The 25,903-nt window shown below is 40.6% G+C and overlaps 1 protein-coding gene across 1 annotated transcript; it reads right to left on the bottom strand.

Annotated features, from left to right (window-relative positions):
• On the bottom strand, window positions 1-24,271 carry cndp1 (carnosine dipeptidase 1). Its single transcript, XM_085364993.1, has 13 exons — window positions 23,956-24,271; window positions 23,559-23,669; window positions 20,670-20,813; window positions 19,882-20,044; window positions 12,091-12,179; window positions 11,346-11,543; window positions 11,180-11,264; window positions 8,744-8,904; window positions 8,218-8,382; window positions 7,983-8,124; window positions 6,303-6,450; window positions 5,596-5,683; window positions 1-53 (listed from the first exon to the last, which is right to left on the bottom strand). Exons 2-12 carry the CDS (start codon window positions 23,667-23,669, stop codon window positions 5,605-5,607), a joined length of 1,485 nt encoding a protein of 494 aa, XP_085221119.1. The 5' UTR covers window positions 23,956-24,271; the 3' UTR covers window positions 1-53; window positions 5,596-5,604.
• Window positions 24,272-25,903: the final 1,632 nt, after the last annotated feature.

The following is a 25,903-nucleotide window of genomic DNA, read 5'->3' as shown; positions in this document are numbered from 1 at the left end:
AAAATGATCCAGTGCAATGTCTGAAGAAAAGCTTTGAGAGACTTTCAGAAAGCCTGGAAAACAAAGAAAGAAAAAAAAAATTAAAAATAAAAACCAAAAATGGAAGTCTAGCAAATTGAAAGCAAAATATCAGGAAATGAGGGGTGGCTAGAGACTTTTTGTATATATTTTTGTATCTCTTTTTTCTTCTCTAAAATGCTTGTAGGGTTGCTTCATGCAAGACTGTCAGTTTATTCTGAATGTCCTGGTGTAAGTAGTATTGCATAAGAGTGTAAAGAATAAAAGAATGATTTTGAACAAATTCATTTGTTAATTGATCTAAAGTCATTGGGAGTTTCTTTCATTTTCTTCTTTTTTCATTTACTATAATTTCAATTATACTTCAATTTCACATTTAACATTTCTTAGAATAGAGACATGCATGCTCCTCAGCATTTACTTTCATAGCAGTCTTGTATTGTCTTTTCATTTAATTTGTATTGCTACAGTACAGTCATGGCATAAAGAAAGTCAGTTTTAAGAGTTTTCATATCAAGGCACAATAAAAACTCATTTGGTCGTCTATAGACCTCAGTTAACACATTAAATGTTAAAGCTCATGACAGTGCAATTAGAAAAAACTAAACTGACTTGTTAGGAATGGTTTCCAGGATGCTTGTTCTCGCTAAAAATGAAGATCGCAATACAGCTTAGATTTGCAAAGTTACATCTGTTACATCTGCAATTAACAAGATTTCTGGAACACTAATGTTTGGACAGACAAGTGGACGTGGTTGACCATAATGCACAGTGTGGCTACAACCAACCACAACAGTTTTTTTTTTTTTTTTGTGTGTGTGTGTGTGTGTTACTGTTCACTGGGATTGGGAACCACTGGACAGTATAAGGCAAGGGTGGGCAATTCCAGGCCCTGCAGGTTTTAGATCTCACCTTGGGTCAACACACCTGAATCACATGATTAGTTTGTTACCAGGCCTCTGGAGAACTTCAGGACATGTTGAGGACCTAATTTAGCCATTTAAATCAGCTGTGTTGGGTCAAGGACACATCTAAAGCCTGCAGGGACACCGGCCCTCGAGGCCTGGAGTTGCCCACCCCTGGTATAAGGGAAAGAAAGAAAGCGAGTGGCCTTCTTTAAGTTTCTTGAAAACATTTCACCTCTCTGTCTGCTTCTTCAGTTCTAAAACCTTTGATTTTAAAGCCCTCCATGGCCTAGCCCCATCTTATCTCTCTGAACTGCTACAGCCTTATATGCCCACCTGCTCTCTGATCAGCTGATCAGCTGTTCCTGAATGTACCCAGGACTGAGTGTAAACTTAGAGGAGATCATGCTTTTGCTGTAGCAGCTCCAAAACTGTGGAATGATCTGCCTGTAGAGATTAGAAAGGCTCTTCTCTGCCTGTTTTTAAATCGCTTCTGAAAACGCATCTCTTCACCTTGGCCTTGGCGCCTTGTGAGATGTTGGTTTTAGTTTATTATTATTTCAACTGTTTAAGTTGATTCCATGCTGTTTTATCTTGTTTTTTAATAAAGGGCTGTTTTAATTTTATATATTATGTGTTTTATTTTTTGCTGTTTTGTTTTATTCTATTGTTCTTAACTTATTTACTGTACAGCCCTTTGGTCCTGTGCTGGGTATTTTATAGCACTTTATAAAAGTTGGATTTGATTGGATTGGATCAGAAACCCAGTGTTGGTGAGTCCCAGGTATTTAATCCCTAGTAGGAGTTGTCCCTTAAGAGGGTCATTGACCCACTATTCACCATGTGCCTCACCACATGCACCAAGGTGTGAAAAAGGGTGTGGGTCATTATCAGCAGAGGCTTTGTGTGAAGAAATTGTGAGACCTTACCTCACCCTATCATATGACCCATTCAGATCACCTGACACAAGATGTGAATGGGGATTGAGGTGCCTGGAAAGGCACCTCAATCCTGATAGCTGGTGTTATTTGTGTCACCTGTGGTTTAATGCTCTGGTGGGCCAGATATGCTGTATATGCACTAGAGATTTAAGACACAAATCCATGTGTCTAATTAATAAAGCCAATCTATTTGACTGGATATTATTGAGTCTATTTTACAGTGAACTACTGACATTAATTTTTTTTAAATTCTAAAACTATAAAGAAAAAAATAGCATAACTGTTTCTTGTGCTAGGAGAAGAACAAACACATTTTAAATGTTACATTTAAGATATAGTCTTAGTCATTAAGCAAATCTGCCGCGATCTTAGTGAACAACGCCAACTGTCAGATGCATGAAGAATTTGCATTTATCTCAACGGGACTCATGGGGAACTTCAGACAATGCCTGGACTGTCAGTCTGCACATCGACTGCTTGGAGCAGAGCATGTGTCTTTGCAGCCACTCTCAATCTAGACCAGGTGCGGGGGAACTCCAGGCCTCAAGGGCCGGTGTCCTGCAGGTTTTAGATGTGTCCTTGATCCAACACAGTTTATTTACAGTTTTTCTCAGTTCCTTTGGTGCTTTTCTCAGATCAGAAAATTCTCAAAACCATTAGTGCAACCTCCACAACATTTATTCATTTGTACACATCATAGTTGCAATTTCTCCTTCCTCTGAACAAGAAAATTCTCAAAACCATTAGTGCAACCTCCACAACATTTATTCATTTGTACACATCATAGTTGCAATTTCTCCTTCCTCTGAACAAATTGCAAATGCTCTTGTACATGTATTAGTTGCTTTCATACAATTCTCTGCCGTTTTATAACATTATCATTTTCTTATGTCATGTCAGTCAAAATGAACTCTACTTTCGGATGCTGAATAGTCGTTCCCAATAAAACTAATAGACTTCATTTCATTGCTGGAGTCATTACATACAAAATTGTTGACTTAGTTATCAAATTCTGCCCAGAAAATTTTATACCTTTTGTTATTATTTTTCCTGGAAATGTCTCCTAAATAGAACAATTTCTCTCAGGTGAACTTCAGCTTTCACTGATGAGGTGTGGAAAGTATTAGTTGTAACCAATGACAAGCCACTCATGGATCAATCATGGATCAATCCCATGAACCCTCAACTGGCAAGCATATATGAACCGAGCAGGACATAGGCTGTATCCCAATTCAGGGTCTACAGCCTTAAAGTACGCAGCCTTAACGATCCTCAAGGGCCGCATACTCAAAGACCGCTAAGGCCGGAAGTGCGAGGCTTGTGAAATGGGACGGTCTAGCCTCCGTTGCGCTGCCCAGGTTGCCCAGCAACCATGATACTAACAGCTGGAAACGTGTCATACAGCTTTGTTTGACAGAAATGAAGGAGAAAATCTTTTGTTCATTTGTTTGTTTGTTTCTACATGAGCTTTGATCATTCTCTGTAAGATTAAGCTCAGCTATTGAACGGCGTATATTTTAAAGTAAAGGCTTTAAAACCAAGTTAGTAAAAACGTCACTAATGTCACATAACTTTGCCAACATGTGGCCAAAAGTAACGTTTTAATGTTCTTCGTCATTAAACATTTGCACATAAATAAGTGACATGATATTTAGTACTTACTTAAAGTTTACTCTTCGGGCGCCCCTCATCCGCCGTTTTTTTTCGGCAAAATTATCCACACCCGCCACCGCGCTATGCATTCTGGGATATGTTGGGCCACGAAGTCTACACCGCCACAGCCTTAAAATTCAGGGAAATGAAGGACACATTTCAGGGCCGCATTTCGAGCAGCCTTTGAATTGGGACAGCCTTCGGCGCGCTGCTGTGACGTAATCGGCCTTGAAATGCGTACTTTAAGGCTGCAGACCCTGAATTGGGATACAGCCATAGTGTGTACCATTTCTACAATTCTGTGACACAGAAATGGAAGGTCAGCATCGTGGAAGAGGGTTGAGGATGCGGGGGGGACAAAACAGGGGAAGAGGGAAAAGATGCCAAATACAGGCAGATTCCTAATTAAATTAGGGCAACACTTGTTGATCATGTTGTCAATCACGGCCTGGATGAGGCTGGTCGGAGGGTGTTGGAAGAACCACTGTGAATTTAATCATTTAAACATTTCGTAGGGAGAACAGGTATGTATAGTATTGGACAGTAATCCAACATCTCGTAATATCTCATGTTTAGTGTACATTATTGTAATTTTACTGTAATCTGCACCACAACGGATTGAAAGACAACCTCGCAGAGGTAGAAGAGGGCCCTTTTTTACCCCGCAGCAAGATGAAGCCATTTGTGCAATGGTGATTGCAAACAATGCAATAAAGTTGAAAGAAATTCAAAGCGCTGTAATTAATATACTTTGATGATGCGGGTTTCAATCTGGCCAAAGGCAGAAGGCGTGGAAGAAATCGCATTGGACAGAGAGCAACCACTGATGTCCCAAGCCGGTGCGGAGGGAATGTTACAATGTGTGCAGCCATCTCAGACAATGGCATTCTCCCATATTCCCCTTCTTGGCCCATATAATACACAACATCTCCTGACTTTTTTAGACACTCTTTACAGGGACATAGTCCCTGAGAATGAGAGGGGTGGAGGCCAACTCAACAAGTATGTTGTTGTGTGGGATAATGTCAGTTTTCACTACTCACATCTGGTCAGACAGTGGTTTGCAGCACATGACAGAATGCTGGTTCAATATCTCCCTCCCTACTCCCCATTTCTTAATCCGATAGAGGAGTTTTTCTCTGCCTGGAGGTGGAAGTTTTATGACTGGCATTCACATGTGCAAATGGCCCTGCTAGCAGCCATGGATGCAGCATGTGACAACATCACAGCAGAGTCATGGAGAGGGTGGAGCATTTTCTTGAGCATTTTCAGGTAGTGTCACCAAGTTCTGACCTTCTTTTGCATTGGAATACACTGAGAGAATACTGTACACTGTCATAATGAAAACATGACAAGCCATTTGACTATCTTGTTCATAAAGATGGTGTCACGACTTCTCATTTTGATGACACTGGCAGTTTCATTGACATGAATACTTGCTTTTGAGGAATGGATTATCGATTTTGAGCAAGTGACCTGCTTTTGCAGGTTATCCACTAGGTTTTGCAGTTTGCACCAATTGTTTTGAGAAATACACTAAGTGCTGTGCAAATGTTACTAGTGATGTGAGAAACGCACCAAAGCGACTGTAAATGGCGTAATTACCTCCTCAACATGTTTTGGAGATCTCCAGAGGCCTGGTAATGAACTAATCATTTGATTAAGGAATGACATACTATAAGAGTGAATTTTTCAGGAGTGAATAAATGACTAATGGCTAAAGAAACAGTATTTGTATATGTCTCTCGTATTATTAACATTCATAAAATAACATTTTGTATTTCTCATAAAATAAATGACGTATTCGTAATATTGCATTGTCCAGCTTTTACTACATGACACACATACAAACACACTCACAGTGCTGCCCAAGTTTATGTGAACATAAACACTGGCAAAAGAGATGGAAACAGCCAAAAAACCATGAGATAATGCAAAAATAGATAGACTTGAGGTGCAGATCAGTAAATGCGCCACAAGTTTCAAAACCTTATGAAATAAAGATAAAGGCACAGTAAAAATATCAAAACACACTTTTCTATAGCTGGAATGTTTTTGAAGAGGTCATGTGATCATACCATAAAACATCACACACTAGTCCTCTTAATCTGGGACACTTCATTGAGGTATGCGATGAATAACTTGGTTCCTTCAATATAATTGTACCTAGGAGAGAGAGAAAAACTATGGTTGGCAGAGTTAAAGGTCCTGTTTGTTTGGGTTGCAAATTTCCAAGTTTCCTTAACATAAATACAATAAATTCACATACACTATTATTTGCAGCAGTAGATGGCTACATTACACCTTCTTAGAAGTCCCCAAAGCATTGTTCCACTTTTCTGCTGCCAGCAGCTTGTAAGACTTACAAAGCCCTCTGGAAACAGACCAGTATGTCTTTATATCTGCTGCTTAAGTCTCACAGCATCCACCTTATAATCGGAGAAGTCTGCTTTTAACCATCTTTTCTGATTTCTCCAGAATTTGCCCATTTACCCTTGTTGTCTTATGCTGGATTCCAACAAATCTGCCCCTAAAATTTGTCTACTTGGGTCTGCTTAATGTTTCAGTGTTAAAATAATTTCCTGTGTCCAGGTCCTGTATGGTGTCTCTATGGTAGTTAAATTATTTTTCAGTTGTGGATGGTTCTAACAGACTGCAAAGCTTTCTCCCTCAAGCTTTTCTCTTAAATATTGTGTTGAACACTCAGAAAGACTCAGTACAAGCTAATTTCTTTAAACATTCCTGTGAAATGAATAAAACTGCAGGAGTGTACAGACAGTCTAACCTGCTCATTTTCTCATTCTGAGAGTGCAGACCATCATCAAAGCCTCCGATGGGCATCATGATGATACTTTTTCCCGTCACATCTTGGAAGGTCCTGGCAATTGGGATGGTTCCACCCTCACGGATTAGATCAGGGTCCATGTTGAAAACTAAAGGTAGAGCAAAGACAGAATATTTTCTGCTAGTAAAGTGGACATGAACATTAAGTGGGAACTATTCTGGCATGTTTGAATGACTAATTGTGAAAATTGAAAGACTAACTTGTTTTCTTTACATTGTCTCACATTTTTTTTATATTCCTATAATACTAAACAATTAAGGACAGGTGAAAACATACACTGTTTCTTTGGTAACCTTTCAAAACTCCTGCAGGATATAAATGCAACAAAGCACACTACAAAGGAATGAAGCTATAATAATAATAAAAGGATACAAAAGTTAAAAGTTAGCCAATATCTTAAGGCTGTGTCAAAACCACTGAAAATGCATTTCTTGTGTTTCTACTAAACTAAGAGCTCCAGGTTTTGTATTTTACTGGTGTAAAATACTGGTGGCCTTATAGTGCTACCCCTCAGCCCATGGTATCAATTTCTAAATCCTAAGTCACCTAGGTCCTACGTTGTTGCATTCGCAAGATTTTCGAAAACATGACCTCTGACCTTGGCCTTGAGATCAAGGTCACTGGGATTTGATCTCATCGAAGATTTTTAGTACATACACCTATATCATGTCAGTTTCTAACTCCTGTCGCCTAGTTCTCTGTCATACAACAGACGCTACAATACTTTGTGTATATACTAATGCTGTCAGTGTTAGTCTCGTTAAAATGACGTTAAGGTCATAACTGCATTAATGCGGCATATGTCCGTCGGCGACTTAACGCGGCTCGCCCCGTGCGAGGGGCTGCACAGCGCTAACGGATTAACAGGCTAACTGCGCTAACACGTTGACGCCGTGCAGCCCTTGCACGGGGCGATCCGCGTTAACTCACTAACGGAGATTTGCCGTGTTAACGCAGTTATGGCGTTAACATCATTTTAACGAGATTTACGCTGACAGCACTAGTTTATACAATAACTATAACCACCAAGAATCATTTTCAAATATGATGAAAAAGCAGATGACTGCTCCTCCCTGAGACTGGTTCTGGAAGTTTCATCCTATTAAAAAGAGTTCTTCATTCCCACTGTTCCAACCCACTTCTTTGATGTCATCAGTTTTCGTTAATACTCTAGAGTCTTTGCCTTGAGGAGACTGTTATGTAAGGGAAACTGAAGACTGCCATCCAAAACACCAATGTGATCATAATCATAACTAAGAAATCGTTGTTATTATTACTACTAATTCCACTAGGTTTAGGATGTACTCCTGTCAAAACAGAGTGGCCTTATGCCAACAAAAGTCATTTATAACTGCTGTGGGACAGGGAAAATCAGTATCAACACAATGTCCCAATTCTTTATCGTTTCATTAAAGTCTATTCAAATGACCGAAAAATGAAAAAAATTGCCTAGTAATGTTAACATATGAAAATGAAGATTATTTGGGTAAAAACTGTCAGTAATTGTCTGGCTTGTAAGAGCCAGTTTTGGTGAAATTTTATTTGCAGTTTATCAAACCCGAGACCCGACATTCTGATAGCAACATCACCGGTGATTAAAGTAAGGTGAACGGTCAATACCTCTCTTAATAGCAACCTTTCCAGCCTCGTAGAGTGGATGGTGAGTGTCAGCCAGCCAAGGTTTGGCTCCTATCACCATTGTGACTTTGAGCTTGTTGGGACTCTTTCTTTTGGCAAACACAGAGTGAAGGTAGTCTGTTACCTGAAGAAGAGCACATCAAGAAAACAGCAGAAGCAGTTTACAAAAAGTAAATGCAACAGAACAGAGCACGTACATACTTTTCATGTATTTTACCTGTTTCTTGACCATAGCAGGGTCCATGTCAGGAACTTGCCTAATTGAAAACTTAGCAGTAACCTTAGCAGGGATGACAGTCTTAGTCCCAGGGTCTGAAAAGGCCCCCTCAATACCGTGGATGGAGACTGTGGGGTAGCGCCACATGTGAGCCAACAAGTCCACCTTTGGGAGAGGGATATAATTCTTTATTTTCACTAATAATTTTACTTATATATTGTCAATGAAAACAACACTCATTTTAAGGAGCTTTATCCTGTAAAGATCTCACGAGATTGTAAGCGTTGATCTCCTATGACCAAGCACTTTCATGGAGAGAAGCAAATAGATGAACTATTTTTTCAGGATCATCCTAGTTCTGGTAATGTTTTACGTAAGAAATAAAGCCATATGAGAGACTTGTTTAAACAGTAGTTAAAAAGGTTCTTCACAGTAGCATTGGAAGCAAGGGTAATGACAATCTAAATTCTGGATTGTACTCACCTGCTCTTAATGATCTTCTGACACCAAGGATGCCTTACATTACCTTATTGCTGTACATGAGTTGGTTGACACCAATCTTATTCTTGTAGTTGTCCATGTCAAACTGGATATCCTGGTACATTTTCCATTCTTCATCAGAGAGGGGAGCTACAGCCTCTCTGATCCCAGGAATCAGGATCTTGCCACTGGGGCTGATCAGTGTGTCTAATGAAGTAATAATAGGATGATGCTATTGTTAATGGAACTAAACTTAGATTTTCCAAAGATAAGACTGGACTGGTTTATTGCAAATACTTATTTGATGCTTTGCTCAAGGACTTCAGTAGGGAAGATTCTTTCAACGCTGTAAGGACTAAAAAAAATCTCTATTATGATTACTGATTACTGTATATGACATTTGAAAATGTAACAAAATTCTCCCACTCCCAAATCAGCGAACACTTTTAACATTTTTCAACCAAATCTTAGATTTTATTTATATTTATATTACATTTATCTTTGACACTGACTTAGGCCTCACAGGGTTAAACACGTACTGATGAGACCCGATCCTCCTGATGCTTGAGTCCCACTGATTATTACGCATGCCTCTTATGCCTGATCCAAGAGAATGTAGCTTACTGAATGTTTTTATTAAATTTAATGTCAGCTAGAGTTGTCAACAAGGAAGTCTTGCATTGTTGAAAACACACAGGACAAAGATGATAAATATATTGTTAGATGTGACTGGACACCAGCACTGCTTATTGTCACCTGACTTTTGTCAGTTTGACAAAACATGAATTTGCTTGTGAATGTGCTAAATACGATCTAATGAACAAAATTAATGAGTGCATGATAACTGAAATGAAATAAGAGCATTTTCTTACTATTAAAATCCCCATCTTCTTCAATTTAAAATAGCCAACTTAGAGCCAGAGGTTAAAAAATGCATGTTTGTAATTACTAAAGTAAACTTAAACTTCAAACTTCATTGAGATTTAAAGTTGCAGCAGCCCTATGACAGGCCTTGGCTGCAGTAGGCAACCAAGGCCTGTCATAGGGCTACAAAGATTTATCAAACTGTAAATAAAAAACTCTCGTTGCAATTCTTTTGCTCTGATGCTCAAGGACTGAAGTGGGCGCCTGCTCAACGCACTGAGCTAAAACGGCACCCTAAGAAGACAATCTTTCTGGAAATGTGGTCTCATTTCACATTTCTGGCTGGAATAGTGGGATTCCTTATCATAGTGAGTTCAAAATGTTTGAAAGCACCAAGGGTTAACCTTATCACCACTGGGTTCATATAAACCCTGCTGAACAAAATCAATGAAACAGCGACTTGTCAGCAACAGACAGAACGCTTGATTGGCAATCTCTGTTTATCTGAAGGTAGGAAAAAGATTTCTTGTTGCAGAGAGCTCCTCCAGTTTCCATTTGTAGTTATTGCTTCCAGGGAACTGGAAATGCAATGTTGAGAGTACTGGGTATATTTTCTGATAACAATTTAGCTTCTACAATTTCTTTAAGTCTATGTATTGATGCATGCTCAATCATTTAGGTAGGTAAATCCTAAAAAAATGGCTGATTCTGTTAATTTTCAGTGAGGGAAACTTTTTGTCACTCATCCAACTGACTTCTGCAGCTGACTGCAGGTTTCCCCAACCATATAACAGTACATTTGCATGATAACTGAAACTAGTCCACTCAATGAACAATGGGCTGTTAGATCAGTTCCTCGATTATTTAATTTAAGTCTAATTTAATAGAACAGGGCGCTTGGGCGGGGGTGGGGGTGGGGGGGTGGGGGGATAACTGGTATTCTGCTGATGAGCCAAGAGTACTTTTAAAACAACAGTTTCCTTTACAGTAAGTATATACCCTTACTGGCCACTTCATTAGGTAAATCTTGCTAGTTGGACCCACTTTTGCCTCCAGTTTTGCTTTAATTCTTCATGAATTTCCTGAGATTTTGGGCTGTATTGACATGATGGCATTTCACAGTGTTGTGAATCTTCCACATCCCAAAAAGGTGCTCTATTGGATTGTGATTTAGTGAATTTGGAGGCCATTTGAGTAAAATTCAGTTATTATAATGTCCATGACACCAGTATGAGATGATGTGAGCTTATGACATGGTGCATTATGCAGAAGAGTACAGAAAATCGGCATTTAAACTATGCTCCACTGGTACTAAGGGCAGTATCTACTGAAATACTGTAATGCTGATAACAGGCAGGATTAAGAATCATTTAATGTTGTTAATGCCAAATTCAGACACTTCCATCAATGTCACAGAAGAAATTAAGATTCATCAGAACTGGCAACATTTTTCCAATTTTCTTTGGTTGAAGAGTGGCACCCAGTTCTGCTGCTGTAACCCATCTGCTTCAAGGTCTGATGTGTTGGACATTCAGAGAAGTTCTTCATACATTTGACTGAATTATGCGGTTTATGAACAAAGGCTGCTTGCTTACGCGCATTCAAATATGAGACTCACCGAGAATTCCAATGAGGTCGGTCATTGGTTCAATCACAGTCCCTCCATAAACACCAGAATGCAAGTCCTGCTTCGGTCCTTCTACCTGCAAACATGGCAGCACAAATCAAAGACTGGAGGGTGACTCTTTGAATAAAGGATGGATGGATGCTTCTTAATACACCACCTCAGCAAAGAAGTAGCAGTTGCCTCTGGTGCCATAGGTGAGGGCGGGGCGTCTGCTGAGCCAGCCACAGTCTGATATGATGATGTAATCCACTTCTGAGAAGAAGGTGTCTCGCTGGGCCATGATCATGGCATCCAGGCCGTTAGAGCCCGTCTCCTCCATGCCCTCTATGACAAACTTCACATTCACTGGCAGATCCTGGTGAATGGGGGGAACAGCTCCATGATGTTTGGTAGGAAGCAAACAAACAGGCTTTCTGGGCAGAAAATTATTGTTTCCATAAAAACCTAAATTGTCTTTTTGACATTGTGAGTGATTAGCTTTGTTTGAATCAGTCTTCTCAGCGTCCACACCAACGCATTTCTCCTTCCACAGTGCACTCAGCATGTGGCTGAGGCCTTCTGATGTGTGCATATTGCGCCATATTTTTTAACATGACAACAAAGCAGCATGGATGGAACAGACTGCTCTAGTGACTCCACACAACTAGCACTGACATGGAAAGTTAGTCTGCCTTAGACTTGGCTCTGCTGTCTCACTAGCCTGAGGGTACGCACTTTGTTCCCCATATATCTGCTGAGTACTTCACTCAACTTAAAAAAGTCTGCTACAGCAATAGAAGTTATCTCTTGAATCTAGCCTGCCGAAGGCATCTCTCTCTGTTCCCACTCTTTGCATTTTAAATGTTTCCATTCAGCTGGGACATGAAAGCCTATCTAACAATATGGTGAACTCAGTCTCTTACCATACTGAGAGCCTGGTAAGCCTCTACAGCATGGATCCAGGCTAAAACTGGGGCCTTGTTGTCTGATGCTCCTCGTCCATACAGATTGCCTAAAAGTATAAAAATTACAATATCACTGTATTTATTAATGATGTACATAAAACTTTTGCATTCTATTTTTCATCCTATTTTGTAAATGTATCTACATGCATCCATGAAGCCTCATATGAAAAAAGCATCACCTTCCAATTCGTTTTGACTCTTTACATAAAACGCCAAAAGTTGATTCTGTTCATCTGGACATTGCATTTTCAGTGGGAGAAGAGTTTCGTAAGCCATCCAAGTGACTTCTTCAGTCTCAGCTCAAGGTTTCACCAAGAAACTCAACTGCTCATTGTTCACCAGGGGTGCTAGTTTCAGCCATTGTGCAAAAGTACTGTATATAAGGTTGGAGAAAGCTGCAGTCAGTTAAGACTGAAGAAGTCACTTAGATGAGTGACAAAACGTTTTTCCCACTGAAAACGCTACATCTAGATGAACAGTCCCAAAGGTGCCCTACGGGTTGATATACTCTACATAGCTTGGTTGTGATGAGTAGTTATTACCCTCCCGACTCACCTCACCAATCTGAGTCATGGTCTGAGTAACCCTCATCACTCAAGCCACTCATATGTGGACTATACTCAGACCAAGTTCTTTGCACTACTTCAACTTTGCACTCCAATGTGTGTCTTTTCTCTTGTTTTGTGTATATTCCTCTAGTTTGTATATATTTCTCTTAACTGCATATATTTATCCTGTTTGTTATTTATTCCTGCTGTCTTACTATTTGTATGTTATCCCTACACAGTTGGCATGGAGCACCCATAATTTCCTTGTACATGCTTCTCTTATGCTTTTTTGGCTGTACCATTTCATCACATGAGAATATTCTAGCTGTTTAGTTGGAAAGTTGGAAATAGCTTTCTATTAAAATCTGGTATCAGAAATAGACTGGGAAAAAGTTTTTTGGTATGATCAGTGATGGGAATATCGGCATTACTTTTTTTTTTTTTTTGCCTGTCCCGTTTGGCTCTTTTGCCATCAGAATTGTTGTCTAAAGGCAAAGAAAGATGCCCAACGGATTTACTTTACCAAATTGACCATCCCAGCCTTGCCGTAATGGTCCATTTGATTCACCTTTTATTGTTTATTTTATTTTCACTTACTGAATACGGGACAGACTTGACTGGGGGAAAGAAGGGGAGAAAGAAAGAGGGAAAGAGAAACAGCTGAGAAGAGGGACGGGGGAGAAGGGCAAAAAACAAAAACCAACAGAACGGCAGAAAAAAAGAAAAAAAAATACATATATCGATCACCTGGGTCACCTGCTGAGAAAGAAAAAAGAAAACAAGCAGAAGAGAACAAGAGTAATAGAATAAACAACATCACAATGATATATGGGAATATGACAGTAAATACTAAATATTAAACATTATTGTGCAGCACATAAGATCGACAGAACACAGTGTGCTTTGAGGTAGGAGCCAAAAAGGGTGTAGTTTGTGGGTGTGATCACCCGTGTGTACACCTGTGAGCATGGACATGCTTGTTTTTTTTAAAAGGTTCCTTCATGTAATGATCTGCTAGAGGGTGTGGGGGGGGGGGGGGGGGGGGGGGGGGGGCACAGCCCCGTCCTCCAGGGCATGAAGCAGGTATGGAGGAGATCAAAACTCCAGACATCCAGAGGCCCTCAGAACACAAGAGACCAAGGAAGACCAACAGAGGGGCAGCCGCGCCACTGTCCCAGAAAGAGCTGAGGAGAGTCCCAGATGAGGGTTCACTCAGCAGCCGCGGAGCAGAAGCCAGGGGGAGTTGCAGTGACGCGCCCGTGAGCTCCGCCGGCAGCCAGCCGTGCCTGAGTGACCGAGCCCCAGGCCGAGAGGCCGGGGGCACCCCACCTCCGAAGTGGCCCGAGCGAGCCCCAGGCTCCAGGCCCCGATAAGCGGCTGCCAAGGAGTGAGCCGGTGTGTACCTGGACGCCCATCCCCGGACACAAAGAACCACCAACGCACCGACACCTGAGGGAGTCCGCCACTGGCAGGGGAAGTTCCCACCCTCATGCTCTCATATGCACTTACTCCACACTCAACCAACGTGGAGACAGACATAAAGAGACGCTGTACACACGATCACACTCCCCAAGCGTACTCTACGAACCGGGTCTAGGTACCCTTGCCCCTGGAGGGGGAACTGCACCCAGACCCAGGTGGTGTTACCCTTTTCCCTGCGGTGGGGGGAGGCAGACCGCCCCGACTCCACAGCAGCAGGGAGGCCCCACACTCCAGACCGCAGTCGGATGGCCAACTCTTCCTCCTAGCCCCCCCGCTCCAGCAGGCCGCAGAGAATGGGGGTGAGAGAAGACTCCAAACCTCCCTCCACCCGCTCATTGTAGTGTTGATGCATGTGTGTTCTAAGGTGCATTTAAAACCCAGGAGGGCATGGAGCTACCTGCCAGAGAGCAGCAGGTAAGCGCATGGTCCCTCCTGCTAGCCCTCAATGTCTACGTGTATTTAAAATTGAGAGGTGGGCAACGACGCCAGGGGTGAGGTGTACACCCTGATGGTAATTTGGATTCCGTGTATCGTGCCCACCCCCAAGATCCTATATGTATGTGTAATGAGAGTGTGAATAATGTGAATGTCTAAGTTGTGGGATAAAATTGAGGCAGAGGCAGCCAGAAGGGGATGGGGGGGGGGTAGCCTCCTCTGCACCCTGGTGACATACCCCTACTCCAAGGTCCTGCATGTGTGGGTGGTTGTGGTGGAGCGGGAAGGGGGAGGCAGCTGGAGATGGGGAGGGAAGGGAGGGGCAAGTGACCCCTCCCTGGGGCCAGCTCCCCCGCTGACCCCAGTAGTAACGCCGTTAGTAATATCGGCATTACTAACGGCGTTACTTTTTTCAGTGATGAGCAGTGTGAGAGCAGCTGATAAAGGATTCAGAAAGTTTATTCATGCGGGCCCATATGACAGAGAATATACATGTTCTTTTTGTTTTCATATTATAATTTATATTTAATTGTGTTGTGGTTTGCAATGTTTTGTGTTGTTTCACTTTAAATTTGTAAAAGGAAAAAGCTGAAAATTTAAATAGTTAAAAGTTGAAATGTGAATAGTTGATTTTTGTATTATATGATTTATTTATTACATTTTATGTGGAGTGAATAAATAAAAGTATATTTACGGTGGCCCCTACAGACAAAGCACATACAAACTTAAAATCACGTACGAACTCTGAAGCACGTACAAACCCTGAAGCACGTACAAACTCCAAAACACGTAAAAACTCCAAAACACATAAAAACACGTACAGACTCCGAAGCACGTACAAACTCCAAAACACGTAAAAACTCAGAAGCACATAAAAACTCAAAACACGTACAAAAGACAACAGAAGTGCTCCAGGATGCTAGGGGCAGTGTTGAGCTTTTGTTACGTAGTGGCTACACAAGCCAGCAAGTACCAATGACCGGATTTGGTGTGTGGTAATAACAGGTAAATGAACTTTTTTTTATTTTTTATTATTTGACTATATATGAATGCTTGTGTATAAATACACAAACAATACACATATGCTTTCATGCTTTCAATTGTGTAATTTAAGTGATCTAGGTAGCTCTGTTTTGGAAGTTCAGTTCATGCTAGAAATGTGTTTTGGAGTTTGTACGTGTTTTGTCTCTAGGGGCCACCGCATATATTTATATATAAACATATATAAATAAAACCACTTTTTTTTTACATTAGTAATTCCTTTTGTGCATAATTTTATATTATTGTTAATAATAAATTAAAGCAACAAAACAACCTGAAGAGCCGGTTCAGAGCCGAAAGAACCGGCTCTTTTTAGTGAGCCGAACCGCAAGAGCCGGTTCTCTAAAAAGAGCTGGAAATCCCATCACTAATGACCTGCAGTCTATCTGGGTCAGATATAAACCAAGTTTAGGTGGAGTTTATTTTTGTTATACTGACTTTTTCGTACTGGGTACTAGCTAGCATGATGGAGTTTCTATACAGGTGGGTGGGTGCTATGATGTTACTGATGTTGAACTTTATTTTGTTCATACGGTTAATTATTACCAACAATCCCGTAAAAAACGGAATCGTCTCGTGTTCAGAGAAAATATTATGCGCTTCGTATTGAGGTGAAAAGGAACACAGTTTGTCCCATACTTCAGCCACAATGAAAAAGACACAAAGCTGGAGATATTCTGTTTCTTTACCCTGCAGCTGCCTCTTCTTCTCTCATTCTCTCCCCCTCCCTCTCCTGTTTCTACTTCAATCGTGAAACTGATCAATGATTAGCTGATCGGCTTTTCTGTCGCAAGTCCCGTCTCTCTTGTTTGTGTATCGCCCACTTTGCGCCATAAAGAAGAAACCAGTGGAGGTCGCGTTAAACAACAGCGGCACGTTTAAGCTTGATCAGCTGTTGTTAGAATTTATTTAATATTAATTTCTAGTATCAGCTGATGTTTGCTGGAGCCACAGCTGTAAAGCTGCTGGTCATGATGTCGGTTTGGTTATCTGGTGAGAGGGAAACATGAAGATGAAACCAGGAGATGTCCTTACTGAATCATCAGAGCTGAACAGGTGATGGATGACATGAATGAGTTGAAGGGAAGTTATGAACTGTTTCTGAGAGATAAATAACACCAGGATCCTTTTTTACGCTCACAGCTGGTAACTGTGCTGGGGTGGGTCTAGCAAAGTTTTGCCAGCGGGGCCACGTTGGACATTAACAGGAAGAGGGGGGCACAAAGAAATACTTTTCTTTCTTATTCTCATTTAAAATATCTAGCTTTTAATAAATAATTATCTGAATCTTACAACAAACGATTGATAAATTGATACATACAGTGAGGCAAAAAAGTATTTAGTCAGCCACCAATTGTGCAAGTTCCCCCACCTAAAATGATGACAGAGTAATTTGCACCAGAGGTACACTTCAACTGTGAGAGACAGAATGTGAAAAAAAAATCCATGAATCCACATGGTAGGATTTGTAAAGAATTTATTCGTAAATTAGGGTGGAAAATAAGTATTTGGTCAATAACAAAGATACAACTCAATACTTTGTAACATAACATTTGTTGGCAATAACAGAGGTCAAACGGTTACTATAGGTCTTTACCAGGTTTGCACACACAGTAGCTGGTATTTTGGCCCATTCCTCCATGCAGATCTTCTCGAGAGCAGTGATGTTTTGGGGCTGTCGCCGAGCAACACGGACTTTCAACTCCCGCCACAGATTTTCTATGGGGTTGAGGTCTGGAGACTGGCTAGGCCACTCCAGGACTTTCAAATGCTTCTTACGGAGCCACTCCTTTGTTGCCCGGGCGGTGTGTTTTGGATCATTGCCATGTTGGAAGACCCAGCCTCGTTTCATCTTCAAAGTTCTCACTGATGGAAGGAGGTTTTGGCTCAAAATCTCACGATACATGGCCCCATTCATTCTGTCCTTAACACGGATCAGTCGTCCTGTCCCCTTGGCAGAAAAACAGCCCCATAGCATGATGTTTCCACCCCCATGCTTCACAGTAGGTATGGTGTTCTTGGGATGCAACTCAGTATTCTTCTTCCTCCAAACACGACGAGTTGAGTTTATACCAAAAAGTTCTACTTTGGTTTCATCTGACCACATGACATTCTCCCAATCCTCTGCTGTATCATCCATGTGCTCTCTGGCAAACTTCAGACGGGCCTGGACATGCACTGGCTTCAGCAGCGGAACACGTCTGGCACTGCGGGATTTGATTCCCTGCCGTTGTAGTGTGTTACTGATGGTGACCTTTGTTACTTTGGTCCCAGCTCTCTGCAGGTCATTCACCAGGTCCCCCCATGTGGTTCTGGGATCTTTGCTCACCGTTCTCTTGATCATTTTGACCCCACGGGATGAGATCTTGCGTGGAGCCCCAGATCGAGGGAGATTATCAGTGGTCTTGTATGTCTTCCATTTTCTGATGAGTGCTCCCACAGTTGATTTTTTCACACCAAGCTGCTTGCCTATTGTAGATTCACTCTTCCCAGTCTGGTGCAGGTCTACAATACTTTTCCTGGTGTCCTTCGAAAGCTCTTTGGTCTTGGCCATGGCGGAGTTTGGAGTCTGACTGTTTGAGGCTGTGGACAGGTGTCTTTTATACAGATGATGAGTTCAAACAGGTGGCATTCATACAGGTAACGAGTGGGGGACAGAAAAGCTTCTTACAGAAGACGTTACAGGTCTGTGAGAGCCAGAGATTTTCCTTGTTTGAGGTGACCAAATACTTATTTTCCACCCTAATTTACGAATAAATTCTTTACAAATCCTACCATGTGGATTCATGGATTTTTTTTTCACATTCTGTCTCTCACAGCTGAAGTGTACCTCTGGTGCAAATTACTGACCTCTGTCATCATTTTAAGTGGGGGAACTTGCACAATCAGTGGCTGACTAAATACTTTTTTGCCCCACTGTATATACCATCAAGACAGTGTACATCACTGTCACAACAGCATTTGTTTTCATTCAAAGGCTTCATGATTTTTTCTATAATGGTGGGCCGGTCTCTAGTCAAAATGCCCGGGCCGCTGTAAGCAGCTGCGCGCGCTCCCGCGGACGGCAATCATGATCACTTTCTGGCACAACACCTGGAGTTAATGGGGATGTCACTACCTGATCCGTACTGGAAACCTGATCGGTACCACGCATGTGCGAAAGGTGTCTACTTCCGGTCATGATAAACAATATATACGCCGTGTGTTTTTTTCTGAATAGTTTCGTCACGTTTATCATCAGTACAGTGGAAATACATTTCACATAAATAATTTAGTGCTGAAACGAGAATTAAAATGTTTAAAAATGACATTTTGTTTATCTTTGTAAAACAAATGTGTTTATTGTGGATGTGATATTGTCAATGGATTTAAGCAGCATTTTGTTCATGCTTTGTCAAAGTTGTGTTGAGAGATTAATACAGTCTCTAGCTCAGGAAACTGTGGCCATGTACTGTAAATTGGACTGAAGCATATGGACATTTCTTTGCAGTTAGTGTGGTGATACCTGAAGCTCTTGTGAAGAATAAACCTTCCTGTTATGAAACCGACATCAGCTCCCTTTTTCTATTCTTTATCACAGCACCACACATTGTTGAACAGGAAACCAGTTGCCCCTCTGGTCATCATCTTAGGAAGGCAACAAGTCCAGCATTTGTACTTCACCAAAGGTTTACTGTCACGGTTCTGGGCCAGTTTGACCCAGTATTTTGAGTTGTTATGTTTTGGTGTGTTTTTGCATAATGGATTGTTTTCTTATTCTCTTGTAGTGATGATGATGATGATGATTATTAGAGTTCCATGTTTCTGTTTATTCGTGTTTAAGGATTTGTTGTCTCATGTATTGTTTGAGTTCCATGTGTTATATTCTGTCTGCCTCTCAGTCTGTGTCCTTGTTTAGTGGTTTCTTGTTTCCTGTTTTATTGTGAAGGTCTGTGACTCAGGTGAATGTGTTCAGTTTTACTGTGTATGCCCTTAGTGTCGCGTCGTACCCTCAGATTATGCCTGTGTGTTTTTGGTCTCTGCATTCCGTGTTCACTTCATGTTTTGTTTTCATGCCAGCAATAAAGCTGAGGTTTTGAGTTGCATTCTGTTTTCGAGTGCTGCATTTGGATCCTCATATCCACCTGCCCGCACACAGAGCCCTGACATTTACCCAGACATGTTCCTCTTTTTTAGAATCAAATGAAATTTGTGAGTTTGGATAGCATTCCTTTGTATTTTTAATTAGCTTAAAGGCTCTTACCATTGATCTCAGTCAGGTTGTATGGATCTGTTGCCCAGCCGTCTTCCAGTTTTGCTGGCTGGACATCCACGTGGCCGTAGATGCACACTGTGTGTTTGCTGGAGTCATTACCAAACTGAGCCGTCACCACTTTAGGCAACTCTAATGTCTGGCCATCAGGAAGCTGCACATACAGTCGAGATCAGCACACAATTTCTTTTCCATCAATCGATCAATCCTTCTGATTTTAAAGTGTGTTCAAAACGCTTGCAATAGTATTCAGCTGGTCTATGTCTCTCTCACATATCAATGCAATTTCTTTTATAGTCTTGCACTGTGTGTAAGACTATAAAAGGGATACTCCTCCAGGAGGCCAGAAGATCTGCTTTTCTGGAGGCATTATAGTACAGTAACAGTTCACACTGGGTGGCACCTAATTAATGGTTAATGGTGAAAAGCTAGGCCCTCTAGTATGGCCTCTTTCTCGCTCTCTCTCTCTCACACACACACACACACACACACACACACACACACACACACACACACACACACACACACACACACACAGTGTGTTTAATGAGTGTGGAAAGCGGCTTTGTTGTGGCCCAGTCAGTAATAAGAAGGCAAAGCTAGTCCTGAGCCCTCTCCTGCTTTTTTTGAAGTTTGCCAATGAGCTGACCTCTGTGAGAAATCCACCACATTTACCAGCCAATTACACTGACAATTAGATACAAAGCTCCAATATCAACAAGCACTTCTAAAGAGCAGGGAGGGGTAATATTGCAAAGATAGGTGGTTCTTTCACTGACTTCTTGTTCTCCGATATCCACCAGCTGTACAGTCCCCCCCATCAACTGGAGTTTCTGAGCCACAGTCTCCATCATACGGTGCAGCTCTGGTCTCTTTTGGACATTGCTGGAGTCGCTTTCGATTGCAACCCAGTCCCTCAGCATCTGAAACACACAACCAAGATCCAAAACATTGTCACTGGACTTGATCTAATCCACCTGCCACTGAGTTTTATGTTATTTAATACTCCTGCCCTCAACTAGTGTCCAGTTCGCAAAATGTGCACTTGATTCTAAAGACATATTTTATTTGCAACACTGACATTCAGAAATAGTCAGTTGCTATATTGCCACTTTTTGACTTTGGCCACCAACACTCATTCATAAGACATTACATATTACATTTCCCCCTGTGGAAAATCACTGCGTTCAATATGTAAAAAAACACACAAAAAGTGTGAAATACTGTTGATGATTTATTCAAGTCTCCTGCAATGTCTTGGAATAAGCTGAATGTGAGAGTTGGCTAATTTCTTCTTCAAACTTGCTTTGTGCCTCAGCGGATGTATTCGTGGATACTAATGGATAGTAAAATTTTTAAAAGTTGTGACTATTCATGATATTTGGAGATTACCTAGGGCTGCTCGATTATGGCAAAAATGATAATCACGATTTTCACTGAAATTGAGATCTCGATTATTTGACGATATTTATTTAACAATAACAATGTATTGAATAATGACTTTAAAGATTGTCAAAAAATAATATAAAATAGTGTGCAAATACTGATAACAGTGCAAATGTTTGCAATATAAAAAATAAATGAAAGTTTACACACTATGTCTACTTGATCCACGTCTGACTCCGCGAACCCATAATGTTTCCACACCACTGAAGTTTTTTTTACCTCTCTTTTCAACCAACGGCAGTCACTCTCCTCTCCAAATAACTTCTGCTTAGCTTTCCGAGCTTCCCTCGGGTCCTCTTAATCAGCGGTCCCCAACCCCCGGGCCTCGGACCGGTACCGGTCCGTGAGTCGTTTGGTACCGGGCCGCGAGAGTTGAGGCTCAGGTGTGAAATGTATAGTTTTCAGGGTTTTTATCGGTTTTCAGCGTTATTTTGTTATCGTTTTTATCGTTTACTCGGTTTTCCTTGGTCTTTTCACGTGTGTTATGAATAAATTTTCTTTTTTTCGGTACCAGTACAAGTTTTATTTTGTTGTATTTATCCGCGACACCTTAAAGGCCGGTCCATGAAAATATTGTTGGGCATAAACTGGTCCGTGGCGCAAAAAAGGTTGGGGACCACTGCTCTTAATTGTTGTGACATGTGTTCGAAATGCAGAGAGGTGCGCTCGATTTGCCACACGGAGCAGCGCGAGAGTAAAGCACAAGGGAGGGGCTAATAATCAGCTCAGTCATTTTTAATGATCGTTGAAAGCCCAGATCGTAATCGAGATTAAAATTCGATTAATTGAGCAGCCCTAACTCTACCCCATTTTTTTCTAACTCCTGAGCCTTTATTTGATGTTTTTGTTTTAAATTTTGTCAAAATTTTGACAAAAATACATTTTAATGTCTCTTTAGTTGGAATAACTGCTTTCATATTCAAGTAGTCAGAGTATTATTATTTTTCTCAACAACAGCTGATATTGTACAGGTAAAAGTTGTGGTTGTTACTTCAGAGTCAACACCTCACCTTACTGTCTTTCCGTGTTGATGCCGAGTAAAGAAAGTGATCCAGAATCATTACAGTGTACTTTTGACCTCAGCCCCGACAATCTTCAAGGAGTCACACTTATATCACATGCAGATTCTTTTGTAGTTTGTGATTATATACAGCACGCTTAGCCTTACTTTTATTTCTTATTTGGTGTCTTATTCTAATGGCCTATCTATTGGTATTAAATTATATTCTTTCTTCTTGTCTAATAATGGTCTAGAGTGAAATATGGAACTATAAGTATGCTCTATTGAGATCAATGGGAGAATTTTGTAACAACATAGATTGCTTTCCACGATTGTTATTATTAGTTACGCTAATTATTACATTTGATTGGAGACTGTGTACATGCAGTTTGTAAGTCCTAGTCTCCACAGAAATTAAGTTAGTTGAAATAATCCATGTAGCTGCCAAATATGCAGCTACATGCATTATATATATATATATATATATATATATATATATATATATATATACATACATACACTAGAGGGTCAGTTCAGCCGATTGGTGGTGTTTTTGTTGTTGTTGTTGTTTTAAATAAAAATAATTACATTTTGGTTTGAAGATAATATTGATACATTTATGCATTTGCATGAACTGGGGATGGAGGCCATTTTTGGCCAAGGTCTTTAAGGTTGTCAAACTGTATGACACACTGACAGACAGAAGCCACACTGCAAGACCAACAAATGGACTGTGACAGGCACACACATACACCATTCTCCTCATAAAAACACTTAGCAGATCTAACTGAATCCCTCTCTGAGCTTACCGCTGCTAGCGGAATGAGTGTGATTGTTTTACACTTGAGTTTGCTGAGTATCTCGGCAAGCTGATTGTTATACAGTACTTTTATTTTTTACTGATTATTGCAGTATATAGGCTGCAATAATCATTTAATTTCAGTCTGTGTATTTTTGTAGATACCATACGAAATGACAATAAACCTTGACGACTTGACAGAATAATTTAATAAAACCAAAACTCATATATTTTGAATCTGTGTAGGGTTTAGGATTAGGGCTGGCACTAGGGTCATTATTGATGATGATTGAGATTTTGTTTGACTCACAAGCTCAGATATTAAAGTAAATTGTCTAAACCCAATACACCTAACGGCATAGATTACAACAGTTCTAGCATTCAGAGTTCAGTGCTGCTAGAGTAAGGAGCAGATATTTGTACCTCCACATATTCGTCCTGGTGGCTGTCAACATACTGCGCTAGCTCCGTGTACTGGAAAGCATGGGCAGCAGAAATGAGCAGCAGGATGGAAGGCAGGACTTGAGGGTTCATCTGTTACAAGAGTCAGAAACAAAATCAGCAAAACCACACACACAAAAAGATTATTACTTTATTACACTAGATGTGTGTACTCCGAAAGCTCCCACAGCCAAAACACAACAGATTAAAACTTCCCTATTTTAAATTTTTGTCACATTTTTGTTAATCTCCCCATCAGTTTAGAATATAAGCTGAATGGGAGGACTGTATCCTGAAATCATGCATGTTTTAATTTAGTTTGATATAAAATTCACCTACAAGCATTCTGAAAGTTACTGTCCGCTAACTTGTGTCTTACCTTTTCTCTGCTGGAAATGTGTAAGATAGTTTCCTCAGGCTCGCAGACTGTGGTCCTGTGCTGTTGACTTGATTTTTATACCGAGCCCCAGGGTCAAGCAGTGAAACATTTCTTGACATAAAGCCAGGACAGCTGACAAAGTGATTTTTTTTTTCTGCTGAAAAGTGCAGGAATTAAACTCTGATCTATTGATTTGACTCCAAGTATGTGTACCTGTGGGCGAAGAGTGGACCTTAGGAATGCAGGGTCAGCGGGAACAAAGGAGCATGTGAAAGTCCAGTTGTTTGTGTTTTGGAATCTCCAAGCAAACCCAGCTGTGAGGACAAAAGCAGAGCTCAGCAAAGCTTTTGTTGTTCCATATTAGCCTGGTGTCCCACTGTGGTTAACTTAATGTCAGCCATTTCTACCTGACATTATTAACCTAAGCTGGGATTGTCTGAACATATTTAATCCCGTCACCACCTCCTGTTCATTGGATAAATTGTCCTCGCTCACAACATCCTGTTTCTCTTTGTGTGCCTCAGTGTGAGACAGGAAAAGAGACTCAGGAGTTGTTACACTGAAATAAAAATGTACGGGGGGGTGTTTAAGAAAGCCAAAGACAGCTGCCAACTTCTTAGTTCTTACTTTGTTTACTTATATTCATTAATGCTCTTATGGTCTTTCTTATTTTCCACAATGAGCTGATACAGTCATGTCAAAAAGAAGTTTTTTTTAATGTAGCCCTAAACTAAGCAGACTCCTACTGCTTGCATAGGAATTAAGAGGGTATGTAGAAGCTGCTGCTATGCACTTGGTTTAACTGCTCATCGAAGAAAGTTTTGGCAGTTTGCTGATGTGGAGCACTCAGTAAACACTATACCAACAAGGAAAGACATTACCAGTGACCTTAGATTAGTAATTTTTCCCATCATTGTGGAAAAGGTCATATCGAAAAAATGTGAACTATCTAATTCTACACTGAGAAATTCAATTCACTTTTAAATTCAAGATAGATTACTCACAAGTGAAAAGGATTCAAGACAGAGAAAAACGATCAGAGAAAAAGCAAAAAACCCAGGACCTACATCTCTTAATTATATTTTATGGTTTATTCAATGGGTTACCAGGAGAAAGCCTGTTCTCTTTAAAAAGAATATGACACATTAACACAGCTTGTTGGGCTTGTTTTGCCCCCACAGGATCTGTACAGCCATTCTGTCAACCAACTCCTTTGTATACCACAGTAATGTAGAGTCAAATGTAACACCATCTGTTTCACAGACTAAAACTGTGTCATACATCAGGAAAACAACCCAAGCACATCAATAAATCTACAACAGAATGACTGAAAACGAAAAGAATCAATGTGTTACAGTAGCCCAGTCAAACCTCAACCTGACTGAAATGCTGTGTCAGGAGAGAGCCGAATTAAATGCCAGCAAACCTCAACTGATCTGAACTGAAGCAACATCATAAAGATGAGTGGGCCAAACTTCACCCACAATAATGTGAGAAACAATAAGTAAGTTAAATCAAATTTATGTTTGATCTACGATCACTAAATTGTCAATACTCTTGTCAATACTCTCTCTCCTAAGAGACATGAAAGAAGTCTCCTTGTCTGACAAATTTGGAAGGAAAAGGAAGGTTAGAGATTGGCCTATAATTACCTAAGACAGTCAAGTGATGTGTTTTTAAGTATGTTTAACTCCTGCCAGCTTGAAGATTGACTGTCTGCTTTCCGTTTGAGATCAGACAAAATTGGGTGTGCTCAGGGTGGTATGCTCTAAGCTCACTATAAAATGCATAAAGAGAACTAATAATTTTTTAAATAACCCCTCAGATATCTAAACTCAGTTATTTACATTTTGTATTAATCACAACATAGCGTAAAGCATGCATAGCTTTTTTAGTAAGTACCTGTTCTGCTATCGTGGCTTTTCATAAAACACTGAGCATGTCTAAA

This window comes from Diplotaxodon limnothrissa, linkage group LG11 (genome assembly GCF_057381915.1).
Source record: "Diplotaxodon limnothrissa isolate DT_005_m linkage group LG11, D_limnothrissa_male_GT1.1, whole genome shotgun sequence".
Taxonomy (NCBI): Eukaryota; Metazoa; Chordata; class Actinopteri; order Cichliformes; family Cichlidae; genus Diplotaxodon; species Diplotaxodon limnothrissa.
The sequence above is the reverse complement of the archived record's forward strand: the minus strand, read 5'-3'. Positions and strand labels throughout refer to the sequence as shown.

What these genes read in the sequence shown, in the direction of transcription:
- cndp1 (XM_085364993.1), bottom strand. Translation starts at nt 23,669, where the DNA reads ATGAACCCTCAAGTCCTGCCTTCCATCCTGCTGCTCATTTCTGCTGCC. An exon ending in AAAGGTTGCTATTAAGAGAG is followed by an intron (nt 6,451 to 7,982) that starts GTATTGACCGTT and finishes CTCTACCTTTAG; the next exon opens with TTTTCAACATGGACCCTGAT. An exon ending in CAGAATGAGAAAATGAGCAG is followed by an intron (nt 5,684 to 6,302) that starts GTTAGACTGTCT and finishes TCTCTCTCCTAG; the next exon opens with GTACAATTATATTGAAGGAA.